The sequence below is a fragment of the Perognathus longimembris genome, chromosome 3 (assembly GCF_023159225.1).
Source record: "Perognathus longimembris pacificus isolate PPM17 chromosome 3, ASM2315922v1, whole genome shotgun sequence".
NCBI classification, from domain to species: Eukaryota; Metazoa; Chordata; class Mammalia; order Rodentia; family Heteromyidae; genus Perognathus; species Perognathus longimembris.
This window is the reverse complement of record NC_063163.1, coordinates 2,380,924-2,399,829: the sequence shown is the minus strand read 5'-3', so window position 1 is coordinate 2,399,829 and position 18,906 is coordinate 2,380,924. Positions and strand designations below refer to the sequence as shown.

Here is an 18,906-nt window from a genome sequence, read left to right as displayed (position 1 = left end):
GGAGGGGAGGCTGCAGGCCCTGGCGACGCCCGATCCACCCCACGAGGGAGGCGCGTGGATTCCCTCCCTGTCCCCCCGCCCCCCCCACCCCCGCCGAGTCCAGGAGGGAGAGGCCGGTGCGCACTTCGCTACCGCGTGTGCGGCGAGCGTGGACCGCCTTGCAAAAACTGAAAGTGAAATGAGGAAGGCGGATTGAGCAATCCACGGACGGCCAGCGCCAGTGCGCCCCGCGCCCACCACCCACGGGCGGCCGCCGGGGCAGCGGGAGGAGCGGGCGAGCGCCGCGCCCGGCCCCGGAGCGCGCGGGACATGCGGCGGCCCCGGGGCTCGCTCCTCCTCCTCCTCCCCCCTCCTCCTCCTCCTCCAGGGGCCCCGCTTCCCCGCGCAGGCCGCGGCCCCCCGCGAGCGGCCACGCCCTCCCCCCGGGGCTGAGGAAGGGGAAGCGATGCCGGCGCCGGCGGCCGAGCCGCCGCGGGGGCCCGCGTGCGCGCCGCTGTCCCGGGCCGAGGCGCTGCTGGCGGCCGCCGCGCTGCTGGCGCTGCTGTCGGGCGCCCTGGCGCTGCTGGCGGTGTACCGCGTGGCCGCCCTGCAGGGGGACCTGCGGGGCCTGCGGGCCGACCTGCGGCGCGCGGCGGCCGCCCGGCCCCGAGCCGCGGCCCCCACGCGGAACGTGAGTGGAGGCAGCGCCGGGCTGGGTCTCCCCGGACGGCCCCCGACGCCGGCCCCTAACCCGCGCCGTCTCTGTTCCAGGCGATCGTGGCCCTGGCGGCGGCGGCGGGACGGAGCAACGGCAGCCGGAGCGCCCGGCCCAGGCGCGCCCTGGAGGGCGCGGAGGAGGCCGGTGAGTCTGTGCGGCGGCGCGGCGCGTCCGGAGCGCGGGGCGAAGGAGCCGCGGCCGGCCGAGGTGCGCGGCCCCGGGGGCGGGGGGGGGCGGGAAGCCGGTGCCACCCGAGCCACAGGTGGCCGTGCAGCCCTCCCAGCCCGCGCGGCGAGCTCGGACCCCGCCAGCAGCGCGGGGAGGGTCACCGCGCTGCGCCCCGGGCGCGGGGGAGTGGGGCTGGGCGGGCGGGCGGGAGGGTCACCGCGCTGCGCCCCGGGCGCGGGGGAGAGGGGCTGGGCGGGCGGGCGGGAGGGTCACCGCGCTGCGCCCCGGGCGCGGGGGAGAGGGGCTGGGCGGGCGGGAGGCGGCGCCGTCCCTGCCCGCAAACGGCCGGGGCCGCCTTCGCCCAGTGCGCCGAGCCCCATCCAGGGCCCCCGCGAGTGTGCGGCCAGGAACCCCGGCGAGTGTGCTCACGGGAGGACACTGCATGCCCGGGTGAAGACCGCGCGACGCAGCGCGCGCTCACAAGCACACACGCACACTCAAACGCGCGCGCGCGCTCCCCGTGCACAGGCGCCCGTCGCAAGTCCGGGTTCCCGGCGAGCGGGCCTGGGCGCCCTGGGGCCTCGCGCACCCTGCCGGGGAGGGAGGAGCGCGCGCGCGCGGATCTTAACGCCACGGCGCACCCGTCCTGGCTACTCTGCCTTTTCCACTCAACCATTATTGTCTTGCGCATCTAGAACGGGCCAGGCAGGTGCGGGCCAGGCAGGTGCGGGCCAGGGAGGTGCGGGCCAGGCAGGTGCGGGCCAGGGAGGTGCGGGCCAGGGAGGTGCGGGCCAGGGTGGTGCGGGCCAGGGTGGTGCGGGCCAGGCAGGTGCGGGCCAGGCAGGTGCGGGCCAGGCAGGTGCGGGCCAGGCCGGTGTTTCTGGGCGTCACAGAGCCCGGTCCCTGCCTCTGCCCTGGCTGATTTCTGACGGGAAGGGCAGAGCTTCCTCTCTGCGCCCCCCCCCCTTCCACCTTCCCCCCCCCCCCCCCCCGCCAGCTGGGTTCCAGCTCAGCTCTCCACACAAGCCTCTTCCAGGAAAAGCTGTTTCTGCGTCCACACATCCCTGTTTTTGGTGCTGTATCCCAGGAGCCAATCTGCGGGGCCGTTGGCTATGAGAAATCGGGCTTACGCATTTTTACACTAGGAACAGCTGCATTAGAAATACGCTACCATGTGCATCACTTCTGTACATTTTTCTTAATCGTCCATAAGTAATGTGGCCAACGCACTGTGTGTGAGTGGGGTTTTCATGTTATAGTATGTGCTCCGCGTACCTGTAGTTTTCATTCGTGTTTGCTAAATGACTTCTAACGCGATGCATGCACCTTTTTGCGTGTAGCTCTTGTTTCTGGTGAATTTAGACATTGTGAACTATGAGGTGGAGGGGATGAATTGCATTAACGATTGCTATGGCTTTCAAATGGGATAAATGTAATTTATGCTACGGAATTTAGTGCGCCCTCCTGTCCACATTCTTGCTACAATTTTAAATTTCTACTTTGGCTAGTTTTGCTGTTATAAAATAGTATCTCAACTTTATTTTTGCCATTTTGCATGAAAATAATGAATTTTTTTTGCTCTCTTTCTCTCTCTCTCGCCACTGCTCTACTTTTGACTTTTTTTGTTTTCGTTTTCCATTCTTTCTCCTTCCTTCCTTCCTTTTCCTTCTTTCTCTCTCTCCCTCTCTCTTTCTTTTTCAAAATGATTCATTGGTGATCAGAATCTCACAGCCTTTCTGCCTAGGCTGACTTCAAACCAGGATCCTCAGATCTCAGCCTCCTCTGCAGCTGGGGTTACAGCTGTGAGCCACCAAAGCCTGGCATTTTCTGCATATTTTTCTTATTTCTAATTTTTTCTGTGCTAGTTTTTGTTGGAACTTCTTATTGTCTTGTTTTTCATAATTTGGAATACACTTCCTAACTAGGCATGTTTATAAAAATTTCCACAGAATTTTCTTTATGTAAGAAAACCCCTGTGCACAGATTTTTCCATGTTTTCCCTTTGACTTTCTCTAACACACCCCAATTAAAAATATATTGCTCATAATCTTTTAATTTGCTCTATTTCCGGCTTCTTTGACTGGTTTATGACTGTCTTGTTTAATTTTAAGGCAGTCATCTTTCTGGTGTTTGTGTGAGTCATTTTATACTGGCATTAACTTCCTCTTTTTTTTTTTCTTCTTTCCTTTTTTTCCCTTCTAGACTGCTACCTAAAGCAAATTATAGTAAACGATTCTCATTAACTTCTTCATTCGGAAAATTCATGACATTAAGTATCTCATATGTAATTTGAGTCTATTTTTAGCATTGATTTAAAATTCTATTTATCATCTTTAAACATACAACGTTAAGTAAATTTTTGTTATAAAGGACTTCAATATATACTTTGGTATGGAGTCCTCAACTATCTTTAATTTTCTAGGCTACTATTACCTTGCTGTAGATACTGATTTAAATTAACGTAATTTTACCATCCATGTGGGTACATTTCAGCAGATATTAGAGAAAAAGAAAAATAGAGTTAAAAAATGAATCTTTTCCTGGGTCACAATTTTCCAGAATACACTATATTGATACTTTGAAACTTCCACTCTTGGCTTGCCTATTTTACATTCAGGTGTTGTGACAGCATGCAAAAATTATAAAATAATGAAAATTTATTTGCAATTTTAATTTGTAACTTGTAGACAGTTTGGTAACAGAATTCTCACAGAGAGAACAAAACTTACTCAGATTCTACAGCTGATTTGTAATCACCATCATAAGTAGACTTATTGGCTATATATGTAACATATAATGCATGTACATATTACATGAACATATTTGAGGTGCATGTGTGTATATATTACATATGTAACATTATACATATACTACAATGCATATGTATATATGCAAAACACACAGTGTATATGTGTATATTCATATATGTATATGCATAATACTTAATAAATACCAAAACATCCATAGATCCAAGATGGATGTTTGAAGGTAAGAATCTCAGGGACAGGTAGGTCTACCATGTCTTGAGATTGAATTTGACTTTAATGTTCTACTTACTATCTCTTTGTTAAGGGCAAATTTATTAAACCTAGCCCTACTCTACAATTAATATGTCAGAACTCAAAAAAGCTGTTTGAAGCTTAAAGATCTTTCCCTTTTTCTGATCAGTGCATTCTATCTTTGGAATTGGGAAAAGTCTACACAGCTTACATCTAGGTACAGATTTTTATTTTTATTTCCATTCTAGTCCTTCTGACTTATTTGAAGACTCAAGAGCCTTAGATTGTTCTTTTCATTTAAAAATGTGTACTTATGCCCTCATTCATTAGCTGACTATATCCATTTCAGAGAGATTAGAGTTTAATTTGAATAAAATATGGTTTTTGGCAAAAGTGAGTAAAGAAATGGTCCTGGCCATCTTCCAGTCTTCCCAAAAGCAAACTCTGCTTTTATTTAATTTTAAAAGTTAGCAATTTGGCTCCGCTTTGTTTTTTCTTAATTTATTTTATCTTTCAAATTAAAATTTTATTAAGCTTAATGTATTTCAGAAGGTCAGGTTTGATTACAGTGTAATAAACAGAAATGTGGGGAAATCCATGATTTAGAATATTGCCAAACAGCTCATCATGGCCAAAAATTCACTTTGAATCCCAACAGTAAGTAAATTGGAAGATATTCTCCACTGGAAAAAAATAACCGAAGCTATGTTGCTTTGAAAATATTACATAATACCATCCATTTACAAATGAATCATGATGACCTTGACTTGAACATTCGCCTAAATATAATTTTATTCATCTTTGAGAATTTAAAGGTAAACATCTTCAGAATCTCTTGGATAGGTGAATTATTCCAGAGTGCTCTACCACTTGAGCCATGCCTCCATTTCCATCTTTTTGCTGGTTAGTTGGAGATAAGAGTCTAGAGTATTTGTCTGCGCAGGCTGGCTTCAAACCAAGATCCTTAGGTCTCAGCTCTGCCAGTGGGTAGTTCAGGTGTGAACAACCAGCACCCAGCTACTTCCCTCAGATTATAACAGGAAAAACTGCTGAACGGATTGATCCCATTTCACCAATGGCACAGGTGAAAGAAGGACCCACCGGGTAGGACAGAATGTATTGCAGGAATAAAGAGTTCTTATGTTCTTATTTGTTCGCTGCCTACTTAAGTTTTAGAACCACTGGCATTTCTACTGCAATCAAAAGGATCATATTAACAGAATAATTTATCAAGAAAATGGCTTTGTTTTCAGCATAGCATTTCTAGCTTAAAACACCAGGGGACATTTCTCAGCAGATTTTTTTTTATGCCATTGTCTCCTTCACAGGTTCAGATTTGTAAATATTACTGTGTTATTCCAGACTGTGCATTTTAGAAAAATTTAAACACTGGGTTATGAATTATCCTAGTTGTGTCCTCCTTTTAAAAACATACTGAGAAGTGTGCTCCTTCAACTCTAAATAAAAATACAAAAACCGATGCGTGTATGTCAGTTAAAATAAGCAAGCTAGATTTAGGCTGTGCATTTTCACAGACCCAACGTGTTTGTTTTGTCTATTTTTCCCTCCCTGCAAATGCAATAGAAGATGCGCATAGTTGGTTCTAGGGCATTTTCTTTGATTATCAGGCATTACCTTCTCCCTTCGGCGTCTTCTGAAGTCCTCTGTGTGGCCTACCCTGTGAATTGATGTTTCCAAGGAGCTTTTCAACTGAGCAGCCTGACAAAAAGCTCCTGGTTCATTTTAAATAAAATCGCACCCTCTTTCCAATGTCTCTCCCCAGAGATAGATGAGATTTCAATATTGGTTCAATTCTCCTAACGCTGAAGCCCCGAGATTGGTGTTGATACTTTCTGTGCCTGGCTCTCTGATTCCTATATTTAGGCTCCTTGGAAGATAACGGCAGACGGACAATGCGTACTAAACCTAAATTGCTTACACTTTACATGTCTAATAAGTGCTAAACATTGTTTATGTTTTAAGTGGTTGCAGAAGTTGCATATTCAATAGTAGTAATTCAAGAGTAAAACTGATGTATTCAATTAGTCATTATTTAATATTAGATAGCAAAAAAAGACCCACAATACTATTTTGAATGATACGACCACACTTATCATGTTTGGTAGAAAAAAGCCAAATTTTGGCTTGAAAAGCCAAATGACTAAACCTGCTTTCTACACCGCGGTAGGAGTCAATGCGACTTAGATTCAGTGGTGCTGACAAGTGTTTGTGCACTGTCTCAATGGCGGACAAAGCTTTTCTAAAGTCTACTGGGTTTTCAAACACATATATATGTGTGTGTGTGTGTATATATGTATATATATATACACACACACACATATATATACACATATATAAATGGCCCATTTCATAACTCAAATAATAGCATGCAAGCAAGGTACAAAGTCTGACAGCTCTAGCTTTTGTGAGAACATGAGCTCACAGCCTTGTGTCTTCTGACCTTCATTCCCCGTGACTGCTACGCAAGTAACTGAATTGTGTGTTTTGCTTTTCAGTCTCCCAAGACTGCCTGCAGCTGATCGCAGACAGTGACACGCCCACTATCCGCAAAGGTAATGAGCGGCCCACCCTCTGTTCCCGGGGAGACCCCTGTCCATCCGAGCCCCCAGACCCCACCCCCCAGGGCCTCCTGACCTCCAGGGCTCTCTGAACCCCCAGGACTCTGTCCAGTACGACTTGTGTCCAGTCTAATGTAACATTACAACTACGTCTTAGCCTTCTGCCTCAAACTTCTCACAATCAGAAGTCACACAGCAACATTTAACTGACTCAAAAAGACTGGGTAATAAGTATTTTGACTCTTGAAATTGTGACAAACAGAATTAGCAGGAAGGTACTAAATTTGGAAATTTTAAATAATGACTTTCATAATAATACATTTTTGTAACTTCTATTAGAAGTGATTTTGGCTCCTACAGGAATGCATTAAGACCTGCATACTCATTACTACCACTGCATTTGTTATTGAAACTTTAATACAGTCAAACTGAGACAAAACAATCTTTTTTCTTTTTCATGCATTTCTTTGTTGTATAAAGGTGATGTACAGTGGGGTTACAGTTACCTAAGTCAGGTAATGAGTGCATTTCTTCATTTCTTTTTGGAAAATGTCACTCTTTCCCTCATTTTTCCCTCTTCAAGTCTTGCCATTTCTTTACAAATGGTACAAAATCATTCTTTCTGATGGATGAGTAGAATTCCTCTGTGTGTGTGTGTGTGTGTGTGTGTGTGTGTGTGTGTGTGTGTGTATAATTTTATTGATCCATTTGACCACTGAGGGGCATCTGGGTTGATTCCATATCTTGATTATGGTAAATAATGCTGCAATGAGCATGATTGTGCTGGTAGCTTTAGTGTGGCCTTCTGGTATTCTGTTGGATGAAAGCCCAGGAGTGAAATTGCCGAATGACAGGGCGGCCGGCCCTGTGTCTGGTTTTGTGAGGAACCTCCTTGCTGCTTTTCAGTGTGGTTGAACAAGCTTACATTCCCACCGGTCGTGTAGTCGGATTCCCTTCTGGCCACTTCCATACCTACATCTGCTGTTGGTAGTTTTCTTGATATCGGCCATTCTAACTGGGGTGAAGTGTGATCCCAATGTTGTTTCGATTTGTTTGCATTTCCCTTGTGAGCAGAGATGAGGAACATTTCTTCATGTGTTTATTGGCCATTCTTATTCATCTTCTGAGAAGTCTTTCTTTAAGTCATTAGCCAATTTATCAATTGAGTTGTTCCTTTGAGGGGTTTATTTGGGGGGGGATGTTAATTTTTTGAGGTCTAAGTATATTCCAGATATTAAGTCCTTGTCTGATGTATATGTAGTAAAAATCTTCTCTGTTCTGTGGGCTTTCTAGTTAGCTTGTCAGCTACGTCCTTTGCCGTGTAGAAACCTTTAAATCTGATGCAATCTCATTTGACAAGGGAACCAAAACACAGGTTCGAAGAAAGACAGCCTCTTTAATAAGTGGTACTGGTAAAATTCGCTATCCCTATGCAGAATACTGAAGCTAGATCCTTTTGAATCACCTTGCACCAGAATAAATTTAAATTGGATCCAAGACCTCAATGTAAGGCCAGAAACCATGGCAGTATTATAGAAGGTTCCTAGAATTCCCGGGAACAGATCACAACTTTCTAAGTAAAGATATAGCAAATCAAAGAAAGATTGGATAAATGGGATTGCAACAAACTATTTTAATAATTCTCTAACATCAAATTATTACTTGATAATTATTTTCTAAGAGGAGTAGAATATTTCTAACTTGATTGTCAGTTTCTTGGAGTGTTCTGTAGCTTTAATTCTAGACCACCAAATATTTTCTGAACTAAGGTTTTTGGAGAATAAATTTTTCAATACCATTTTCCAAACAAAAAAGCACTATCTCTTCAATTAGTCCAATACAATGACTCTAGAACTAAGAGGTTTCGAGTCAAATCAGTTTGTGAAAGTCAAACTTGGGGATCGATGATACACAACAGTTTCAGACAGTACAAAGTAACTAATAAGCAAACCACAGAGGAATCTGTGATGTCTTTGTACATGTTACATGTATTAAGAGACAACACATGAGAGTTCAATGACGGTGAAGGTACTGGTGGGCGTATGGAGTAATACATGTTTCGTTTTTTTGTGTTGCCGGAGCTGACTTTCTGGTTGGAGAAAGCAGAAAAAGGAAAGAGGCCGCAGGCCAGTGACACGTGGAGTGGTGAAGTGAGGCGATTCGCAGTGCTTTGTGATGGGGGGAGCAGGGAGGTTCCTCACGGTGACTCCCAGGAGAACGAGCGAGGGCTGGACGAGTGGGGAAACCCACCCAGCGCAGATGATCGTAGGGTGACCTTCTGATGATTCCTTGGAACGTGCTGGGCAACTGTGCTTCTCTGTGCAACTTTACTGATCGTAAATGTCAAACAAGAACTGAGGCAAACCACTGGACAATTTGTGACCGCGTAGGCGCCGCTTTCTCCTAAATCACGCTTGTAAACGATTTCCTTACAGTGGACACGAAGCCAGAAGAATGCCCTAAGGACCAAATATGAGTTCAAAGTAATAATGGGAAAAGATTTTATACATCATGACACACACACAAAGTAGTTGGAAAGCTCCAATGATGGAAAATGGCATATCCAGCCCCCCCCCCCAACCCCCCACTCCGCCCTCCCCTAGCAAATTGGCTCTGTGCTGTGGCTTGCCTTCAGAGCTAGCCAGATTGCCTGCGAGTCTCCTCAATCTTCATCTCCACCTTGCCCGAAGCCCACCATCAGCCAGAGCTGGAAAGCTAGCCTGCACTCGGCTCTTGAAGCCGGGCCTGGGCCTGTTCATGGCACTCATGCGGTGCATTTCCTCAACGCCTCCCCGCTTTGGCTTCTCTTCATGGTTTCAGCAGCCCCTCGCCGTGGGTGCGGGGTGCTGAACTCAGGGACACGGGAGGGAGCTCGGGTCACTGTCCCTATCACTGAGGTCAGATTGGAGGATGCCTTCCTGAAATCTTGCCACTGTTCTTTCTTCATTAAGCATTCTCTTGGTTACTTTAAATGTTCATTGGCGTGCACCCGTTAAATAAGTTGATTTTCTACGGCTTTACCAGCTTGCTGACTTAGCGAAGGGATAAAGCCTTTGAGCTTTCTGCCCTGTATTATTCACAATGTCATACTGGCATCTATAAATCTTTAGACAACATCGATTGATCCTTTTCTCTAGTCTAATAGAAAATTAACCTTCTTTTCTTTTCTTTTCGCCAGTCCTGGGCCTTGAACTCAGGGCCTGAGCACTGTCCCTGGCTTCTTTTTGCTCAAGGTTAGCACTCTACCACTTGAGTCACAGCAGCACTTCTGGCTTTTTCTACATGCTGGGGAATCGAACCCAGGGCTTCATGTATAGGAGGCAAGCGCTCTACCACTAGGCCACATTCCCAGATCCTAACCTTCTTATCTTTTAAACATTTTCTTTCTTTTCTATCCTTTGCGATGCATTTTTGGACAGCAATATGATATTTTTTTATATACAATCAAATCTTTTTCTATTAGGTGTTTTTTTTTTTTACAACTCATATCTGTTTGAGCTGCAGCTGTTTCAGATGAGGTAAATGATGAATTATCAACACATCTTCTCCTTTACTTCCCAATTATAGTTGTATAAATCCCATATTATGATGGCATGTGTTTTGGCGCTAGTTTTTAGGTGGATGTATTCAGTAATCACGACAAGCCCTGTGGCTCTGATTCCCTTCGTCATGTCTTGCTTGCCTGAATCTTATTCTGTGTTGCTTTGTTCAAAATGAGCTAATGAGAACAACACTCGATGCTCAGATGAACACTCTTCCCTTCAATTTTTACACTTCGAGGGTGGGTGGCTAGATATAGATTCTCGGTTTACTGTTTGTTTACTTGAATGTTTTATAGGAAAACTGAGATGAGCAAATTTTCTTCTCATAAATGGCGTGGCTCTCTGTCCTGGCAACATGCAAGGATCCTTTCCTTTTTGTTCCTGCTTCTTGTTTCACGTGGGTAATGCAGTTTGAACTCAAGGCTCTGCACGCTTGCTTGGCTCTTCCCACCCAGGACTAGTGTTCAACCACCCATATCACACTTTACCTCTGTAGTATTTGCTAGATGATCGCAGAGCGGAGTTTCTTGGGATTTGTCCACCTACGCTGGAGCTTTGATGCTTGTTTAGTGACAGGTTACAAATGTGAGATGCAGGGGACTGGTGTTTCTGTACTTTTGTACACACACACACACACACACACACACACACACACACACGAGGGTTTTGCTGCACACCCCCTAAATCCCAGGGAAATTGAATAACCCTTGGTCTCTAAGAAGTCAGAATGGGAGTTACATATTATTTTGAGGGAGAGGGTCAGAGCACAGAATCAGCATTATCGTTTCAATTTGTTGTGCGAGGTGGCTTCATTTTGACATGCTCATAGGCACGTATCACATACCTTGACCAGATTCACCCCTTTATCACTCTTACTCCTGCCCCTCCCCCCAGCCAATCTGAACCAGCTTCAGAGCTGCAATTGCCATGCATATGCATAATATATCTTTGTGTGCATGTGGTATTGGGGCTCGAACCCAGGGACTCATTCTCATTAGGCTTCTTCACTTACGGTTGATGCATTGTCACTGAGCCAAGCCTCCAGTTCCGGCTTTCTGCTGGTTAACTGGAGCTATGAGTCTCTTGGATTTGTCAGCCTAGACTGGCTCAGATCCCAGCCTTCTGCGTAGCCAGAATTACAGGTGTGAGCTACCAGTGCCCCACTACATAATTTGTTTTGATTATATCCACCCTCCTTCACCTTGTCTGTTTTTTCTCCACCTGCTAGATCCCAGCCTTCTGACCCAACCTGCTATTCGTTCCTGTCATTCATTTTTTTTAAGGGCATGTCAATTGTTCAAAGGCATTTCCTCGTGGTATTTCCCACATACATATGCAGTATATTAATCAATTAAGCCCCTAATATGCTCTCACTTTGTCCATCTCCATACCCCTTATTACTCAATAGCTTCTCGTTTTGCTAACTGCATTCACAGAAGCAATAGATTGGGGTATTATTCATGACGATACCCCAAGCTTGTATTTATAACTATCCCTGTTACATCAATCCTTCTGTGTCATTGGTTTTAGCAGTCAATATTGAAAAGTGCCTCAGGCGTATAATCTCATTTAACTCAAAAGTAAACACTGTGTTTTGGCATCATGACATTGGGGTTCTATTGTGTGTGAACAGGTGGCCATGTTTTTGCATTTCCTATTTGTAAGGGTGATGATGTCTGACAGGTGACGGGTTTTATCTAGTAAGACCCTGGGGGCCTTCACTTTGGGGAAATCCTTCCCTAGGGAAAACCTTCTTGGAGCCTTTCTTTGAGAGAAGACCAGGAGGACCGTTTTCCCCCTAAGGGATGCGCTGTTCTTGGGGAGGCAGGGATGGGTGGCTTTTGGCAGAGAATGCGGACCAGAGCACATACCGACAAAGGCCAGGGAAGGAAGTCTTCATGCTCTTTCACTCTCTTGCAACTGGTCTCCCTTCCCCCTGCCTTCCCCTTTTTCTAGGTATTGTGACTTGGAAGTCCTGCCTTAACACACTTTCTCCACTGTAGCTTGAACTCACAGGGCAGTGCGCGTTGTTATCAGCCACAGTCCTGTAACTCTTGAGAAATCTCAAGAAGGTACATGGCTCTTACTCTGCACTCCTCTTATAACAATCATATTTGGAATGGGTATAGGAGCACGGACGTTACATAATATAGCATGGAAGCGCTTCCAAAATTTAAAAATAGAACTACCCATAACTCATCAATTCACCTTTGGGGTGTAGAGACAGAAAGGGGATGAGATCGGTGAGCATACCCGAGTCATTTGCTCGTCTGTGCTAACACAGCCTCTAGCCACAATAGCCAAGTAATACAGCCAAGTAATCGGTCAAGTAAAATTTCAAGACACATGTGGGTAATACTCATTCATTAAGAAGGCACATTTTTTTTTTTTTTTTTTTTTGCCAGTCCCGGGCCTTGGACTCAGGGCCTGAGCACTATCCCTGGCTTCTTTTTGCTCAAGGCTAGCACTCTGCCACCTGAGCCACAGCGCCACTTCTGGCCGTTTTCTGTATATGTGGTGCTGGGGAATCGAAACCAGGGCCTCATGTATACGAGGCAAGCTCTCTTGCCACTAGGCCATATCCCCAGCCCCAAGAAGGCACATTTTAAACAGTTGTCTAGACTGTGAAAATTTTGTTATTTGATCTGCCACTTCTGTTTCCACATCTCTCCATTTCTCTTTACTTATTCGCACCATTTTTAATATGTCCCCAAATCTCGCAGTCTCTAACCTTGAGCCTCATCATCACACCGTTATTTATGTAACAGAACTGTTTTGGTTCACCTTGCCTGTTCACTCTGTGTGATTTGGTACCCCTCGTCTATTTACTCTGTGGCTGCTGTTTTCTGAATACCCCTTCATCAAGCTCTGAAAAATCAGTGTAATGAATAGACACTTGAATTTGAACGTGAGTGCTTATTGTTGCAAAGTTCTCAGTGGTTTTCCCTGAGACAAAATTTATGACTCAGTGACTCCCCTGACGGGTTTTGTTCAGTTGCAAGATTGAGGGGAGGTTTTTTTATTCTCTTGATATTTTTTCCTAAGCTTCACATAATCACCCTTTCTTCTCAAGTAACCAGAGAAAATTATCTACTAATGTGTTAGAGAGATTTTGTCCATTCTTTACTTGGAGCTGTCCCACACTGACCAGTCTTTTTTTCCTAAGATAGCTGATGCACAGAACCATAAAATGAAGTATATATTCTCACAGAATATTGACTCCTGGATTCCTGCACCTGCCCAGGAGAATACTAAGCAATGGAAGAGAGCAGAACAGGAGACTGTAATTGTCTATCTTCCTCCTTTTATGATATAATTCTCTCCCAAGTTTCTAGTTTCATTTAGGAATTCAATGGAAGTGGAAATTACTTTTCTCAGTTCGTCTTCTCCTGAATATTTCTCTTCATTTGTAGGCTCTTACACGTTTGTTCCGTGGCTACTCAGCTTTAAAAGAGGCAGAGCCCTAGAAGAAAGAGAGAATAAAATTGTAGTGAGGGAAACTGGTTACTTCTTTATTTATGGTCAGGTAAGTCGAATCCTGACTTCTGCCTCCACATTCCAGCACCCGCCATTCTTTGCCCGCTTCTGACAGTGTGCCTTGGTTTGTTTCTCAGGTTTTGTACACCGATAACACCTTTGCCATGGGACACCTAATACAGAGGAAGAAAGTCCATGTCTTTGGAGATGAGTTGAGCCTGGTGACTTTGTTCCGATGCATTCAGAATATGCCTGAAACACTACCCAATAATTCCTGCTATTCAGCTGGTAAATAGGAGTTCTTCTTTCTGCTCTTTGGGAATGAAGGTGGAGTGCGTGGAAGCCTCTGGGCTGAGCAACGCAGACGAGGAAAGACGGGGCCTTAGGATACAAACGGGCAACACAGGCTTCCTCACTGTATGGTGCTTTCTAATCCCAGTCAACGAGCTAGCCCATTTCAACTGCAAGAACTTAGAAGGCTACCCACAGGAACACCATTTGATGTAACTTAGGAAATGTTGTGGGGTTTTTTGTTGTTGTTGTTTGTTTTTTGCCAGTCCTGGGCCTTGGACTCAGGGCCTGAGCACTGTCCCTGGCTTCTTTTTGCTCAAGGCTAGCACTCTGCCACTTGAGCCACAGCGCCGCTTCTGGCCATTTTCTATATATGTGGTGCTGGGGAATCGAACCCAGGGTTTCATGTATACGAGGCAAGCACTCTTGCCACTAGGCCATATCCCCAGCCCCAAATGTAGTGTTTTTTAATTCAATGTTTCTTCCATTATTAATAGCAACAGCGGGAGAGCATGCATTCAGCACATGACCTGGCCCCGAATCCACCAAGCAGCCCTGTAAAATACAAGTAAAGAAACAAACAAAAGCCTCAGCCAACTGACAAAGGAATAACTTAGCGCTGGAAAGGTGATCCAGGTGGCATAGTGCCAAGCTAGCCAGCCACCAGGTCCTGATTTCAAACCCCATTATTAAAACAAATGAAAATATCTATAACTATATATATACATATAAAATTTCTAATAATCATCACCTTCCAGGCGGCCTCCCTGCCACTCATTTAAGCTGCTTTTGGGGAGAATCTGAGACAGAAAAGGATTACCTACTGTCTTCCAGATAGCCCAACCGCAGCGCTGCCTAGCCAGCAGGCACTGGGGTTTAATGGAAACGGTGCAATTTCGCTTCACGGTGGGAGCCGCGGAAGCTACCTCAAATCCCCCATGGTGGGAGGGAAGGGACCTGGTGGAGCCTAGAGTCCAGGAGGGAAACATCCACGGGGCTTCCTTCCACCTTCTCCTTCTTTTACGTCTACTTCTGTTGTCAAGGTGATCTACAGAGGGGTTACAGTCACATATGTAAGGTAGTGAGTACATTGCTTGTCATACTTGTTACACCCGCCCTCATTCCCCCCCCCTCCACTTTCCCCCTCCCTTATCCCCTCCCCAGTTGTACAGTTAATTTCCAACATACTGTCTTGTGAGTATCGCTACTGCATTAGTTCACCCTTTATCCTTTGCCGCACCATCTTGATGTTCCCCTTCCCTTCCCTAAGTCAGATAAACGTATACACAAGTGAAATGAACTCCAAGATGTTGTTTTTGTTAAAACTCGTTGTTGTTGTTTTTGCTGTACTCTGTGGGGAACTTTCTTCTTTCCTATGTGTTCTCCCCTGTTGTTACTGTATTTGATTTGGGTACCCTGGGTATGGCAGGCACGTCCATTCCTCTCGCTTTCACGGGTGGCATCCGGTGGACAAAGGGGGCACTTTACACATGACGTTGGAACATGCAAGTCCCTGCCTTTAAGCTCAGGGGTAGGGAGGGGCAGACTTCCAGTCTTTCAGGGGCCCCAATTGCTCACCGTTTGCTCATTTTATTTTACGGGATCACTTCAGACGAATCAGGGGCAGCCTTAAAAAGCGCATTCACGTCGGATGTGTTTATGTCTCCCTAGAGATCTTGTCAAAGCTCTCGGAACCCCGGGGGGGGTGGGGGAAGGGCTTCCGTTGAAGACAGTCATGGCAAACGGCCGTGTGGAGCCCAGGATTGGGAAATCCTTCTCAAGTGTGTCAAAGACGCCCAGCAGATGAGTTGATGTCATCGCAGATCTGCTGCCCCACAGAGCTCCCATGGCTGGGGGGGGGGGGGGGGGCGGGAGGATGAGGAAGTCCGTTAAATCCCAAGTCCCTAATTTCCATAAGAACTTCTCTGTGTCCCCCGTGCTGCTCAGCGTTTTAGGTTGACAGATGTTTATCAACAGTCTAGCTCCCTGTTGATTCTAATTCATTAGTACTTAGCGTTTTAACCCTTCCAACTCTTCTGTCCCCCGCTGCTCAGCTTGCATCCCGTAGGCATGCTCTGCTTGGTTTTGTGGGCGCCTTCGTTATTGGAGAAGCTACCCCAAGTCCTGAAGGCCTTTCTCAACGTGAACGCCTCAGGGTTGACGGTTGAGCGTCCTTCTCTTAACAAGTTTTGAGTTGGGAACTTTTAACTGTGGGAGGGAAAAAAAAAATGTGTTTAAAAACCACTAAAAGCTGCCTGGCTTTACCATGTATCAAACGAGCTAAAATTAATCTGAAAAAAAAAATTAAGTATATGTGACGAAGAAACCACTTTATGCCAAAAAGTGAGTCTTACTTACTGTGCTGATGATAAATGGAATGTGCTTGTTGTAGGAGAAGTTTCAGCCGACTGCGAGATTCTGGAAGAATTGAAATGCCCAATAGCTAATACTGGGTTTTTAAAGAAAATCCACAGTCTATATCACACTGCCTTACTTTCCCCCTTGTGTTCATGTTCTGTCAGCATTGGAGGCGTCACTCTCCCTTCCTTGCTTGACTGGTGCTCTACCACTTGAGCCACGCCTGCAGTCCAGATTTTGGGAGATAATTTCTCACAGACTTTTCCTCCTGTGCTTCCTTTGAAACCCAATTTCCTATATTTCAACATCTGAATGATGCGATTGCAGGTGCGAGGCACTGGCCCCTGGCCACAAATACGCACAGAAGTTAATACTGCCTGGTCTGCAGTCAGTACTTTTAAATTGGTATGGTAAAGACAAACCCGTTTGATAAATACGCCCTGACTACCTAAGCTGACGACACCGAGGTGCTTTGCGGATTCCAGGAGGTATGCACGTTACACGACGCCTAAAAACACCTCGTGGTCCACTTAGCACATCCCGATACCAAGCGTCTCGAAGGCAGAGAAGCACCGTCATTCTCTCTCCAGGCTCCTTCTTGCTCCCTGCTCTCTGCCAGCCAGGAGGGGCGAGTCTGACACCCACGGAGGCATCAACAAAAACTGCCGTGTCTGCGCTCGCCTGTGTGTGCCAGCTTGGGACAGGCCAGGCATTAACGTCGCTGTGCTTGTGAAATTAAATCCTTACTGTCTCTTCGTGGCGCAGGACTACACTTTTTCAAATGGTTACTTGTAAGCCCTGATAAATCAGATCCTAATTATTTTGTTTGTTCATTTCTTTATCCCTTCTCTTCCCATTTCTCCTCGTCTTCTTTTTTTTTTTAAGTGTGGCCAGTGATTCCCCAATTCACCAAATTTAGTCACTGTACCGTATTTTGTACTCCTAACTCACAGACTATTTCACTGTCTGTTAGGCACCCACAGGTAAACACTTCCTTTATAAGGAGCTTGTTTGTGTGGTCGTTAGACCACATAGTGATGGAAGGAAACCTAAATTATCAAAGGCTAGGAAGCCAGATGATAGCGAAACAGGTGATCTGGACTCCACAGAAAAAGGATGGTAAATAAATAATTGGATAATTTTCCACTTTTTGATATTTATATTTTAAACTCATGTTGTAAAGCATAATGACGAGTATCCAGTGAGAATGTATGTGCATTTGGATTTCATCAACATTATTATACACATCTAATAAAATCAAACACAACTCACCAGGACTTATATAAATCTATGAAGAAGCATGGTAGGATATGCTATTTGAATCCTTTTGAGGCTCTCTTCTTACGAGCAGGGGACGGTAAGTCTATTTTATCTGTGTATCTGCTCCGTCTCCTGCTGTCTATCTTTCAGAGTGGTAACGAGGTTAGACGTCAGTTCTTTCTTCTCTCTCCTTTCACGGAATCATCACTGACCAGCCCTGTCACTCCCTCTCTCCCAGGCATTGCCAAGCTGGAAGAGGGAGATGAGCTCCAACTCGCGATACCCCGGGAAAATGCACAGATATCACTGGACGGGGACGGCACCTTCTTTGGAGCTCTGAAACTGATGTGACCTCTTTACTCTGTGTCCCTGGCTCCTTCCTCGCTGTCTCTGCACCTTGCCTCGAAATACCAGAAGGGGAAAGTGTAGCAACCATGCCTGCCCAGCCCGCTATTTGTTTGGGTTTGCTAAAACTGATCCAAAACAGGAAATTTCACAGACGAACTCAGCCAAAGAGTGTCATGTGAATTACGAGAAACAGTGCTGGTGTTCCGAAAGGCAGAATCAGGAAGACGTTTCTCGGTGGATCTGCACACAGCTCGGTGGATCTGCACACAACTCTGCAATCCTAGCTGGTTTGTTTTTTGTTTGTTTTTTTTTTTTAAGCAAGAAAACCATTCAAAGCCATCAGGATGTCTTCAACAGTAGAGATCAAGACATGGAAACATAGCGCTTGTGAATGAATTATTGCTACTTTTCAATGAGAACTTCATGAACAGAAATTGTAATAATCCTACATTCGCCGTTTCTGAACACATGCCCAAGTGTATGTGACCGTAAGATTCATCTCATTTCGTGGCAAGGAATCTCCCTCTTTTTCTCTCCATATTGTGGAAAGATACTATTCAATATTAAATCAGCACACTGAAAATAGGATCCACATAATATTTAATTATTTTTCAGTTTAGCTCATCTTGCGAATTTTATATCTAAATTTATCTGCTATCCAGGCATTTTTGTGGGATGGGAGAATGTCTTCAGTTGTATATACAGATAGGTATTTTTATAGTCCATTGCAGTTACTTCAGAAACTTTCAATGGAGGACAAAATTGAAAAGTAGCTATAATAGCACAGGAAAATTAAACTGTGTAGAAGTTAGTGAGTATATTTAGGATAATATAATTTCCCTCTATTTCCAGTTCTTCTGTTTCAGACTACTGCCAGCTTTAAAAAAAAAAAAACTTTCCACATTATTTGCTTTACAAATCTGAGTGCTCACCAAAGCTCTCAGCATCCTGTGGTAAGGAAAAGGTTCTTCCTGTGATGTCTCAGAGGGATGCTCCTTGGTCCTCATTTATAGACTTGTACTTGGGAAGGCTGCGACCCTATCAGCTTTGACACGTTTCCTCGTACTTGGTCTTCTTACGTGGTGTCTTAACAGCTGTTTCCAATAGGCAGCTTCCTTCATTAGTTTAGACAGTAGATGGAAGGAGACACTCCATTCGGCCTTTATTTCCCCGTCTGCACTAAAATA

At 45.4% G+C, this 18,906-nt stretch overlaps 1 protein-coding gene across 1 annotated transcript; it reads left to right on the top strand.

Moving 5' to 3' along the window:
• Nucleotides 1-445: 445 nt before the first annotated feature.
• Tnfsf13b (TNF superfamily member 13b) lies at nucleotides 446-18,692 on the top strand. Its single transcript, XM_048340571.1, is given in 6 exon segments — nucleotides 446-624; nucleotides 681-841; nucleotides 6,381-6,437; nucleotides 13,399-13,511; nucleotides 13,600-13,750; nucleotides 17,610-18,692. Coding segments are annotated over 6 exon segments (774 nt in total). The 3' UTR covers nucleotides 17,723-18,692.
• The last annotated feature ends 214 nt before the right edge of the window (nucleotides 18,693-18,906 follow it).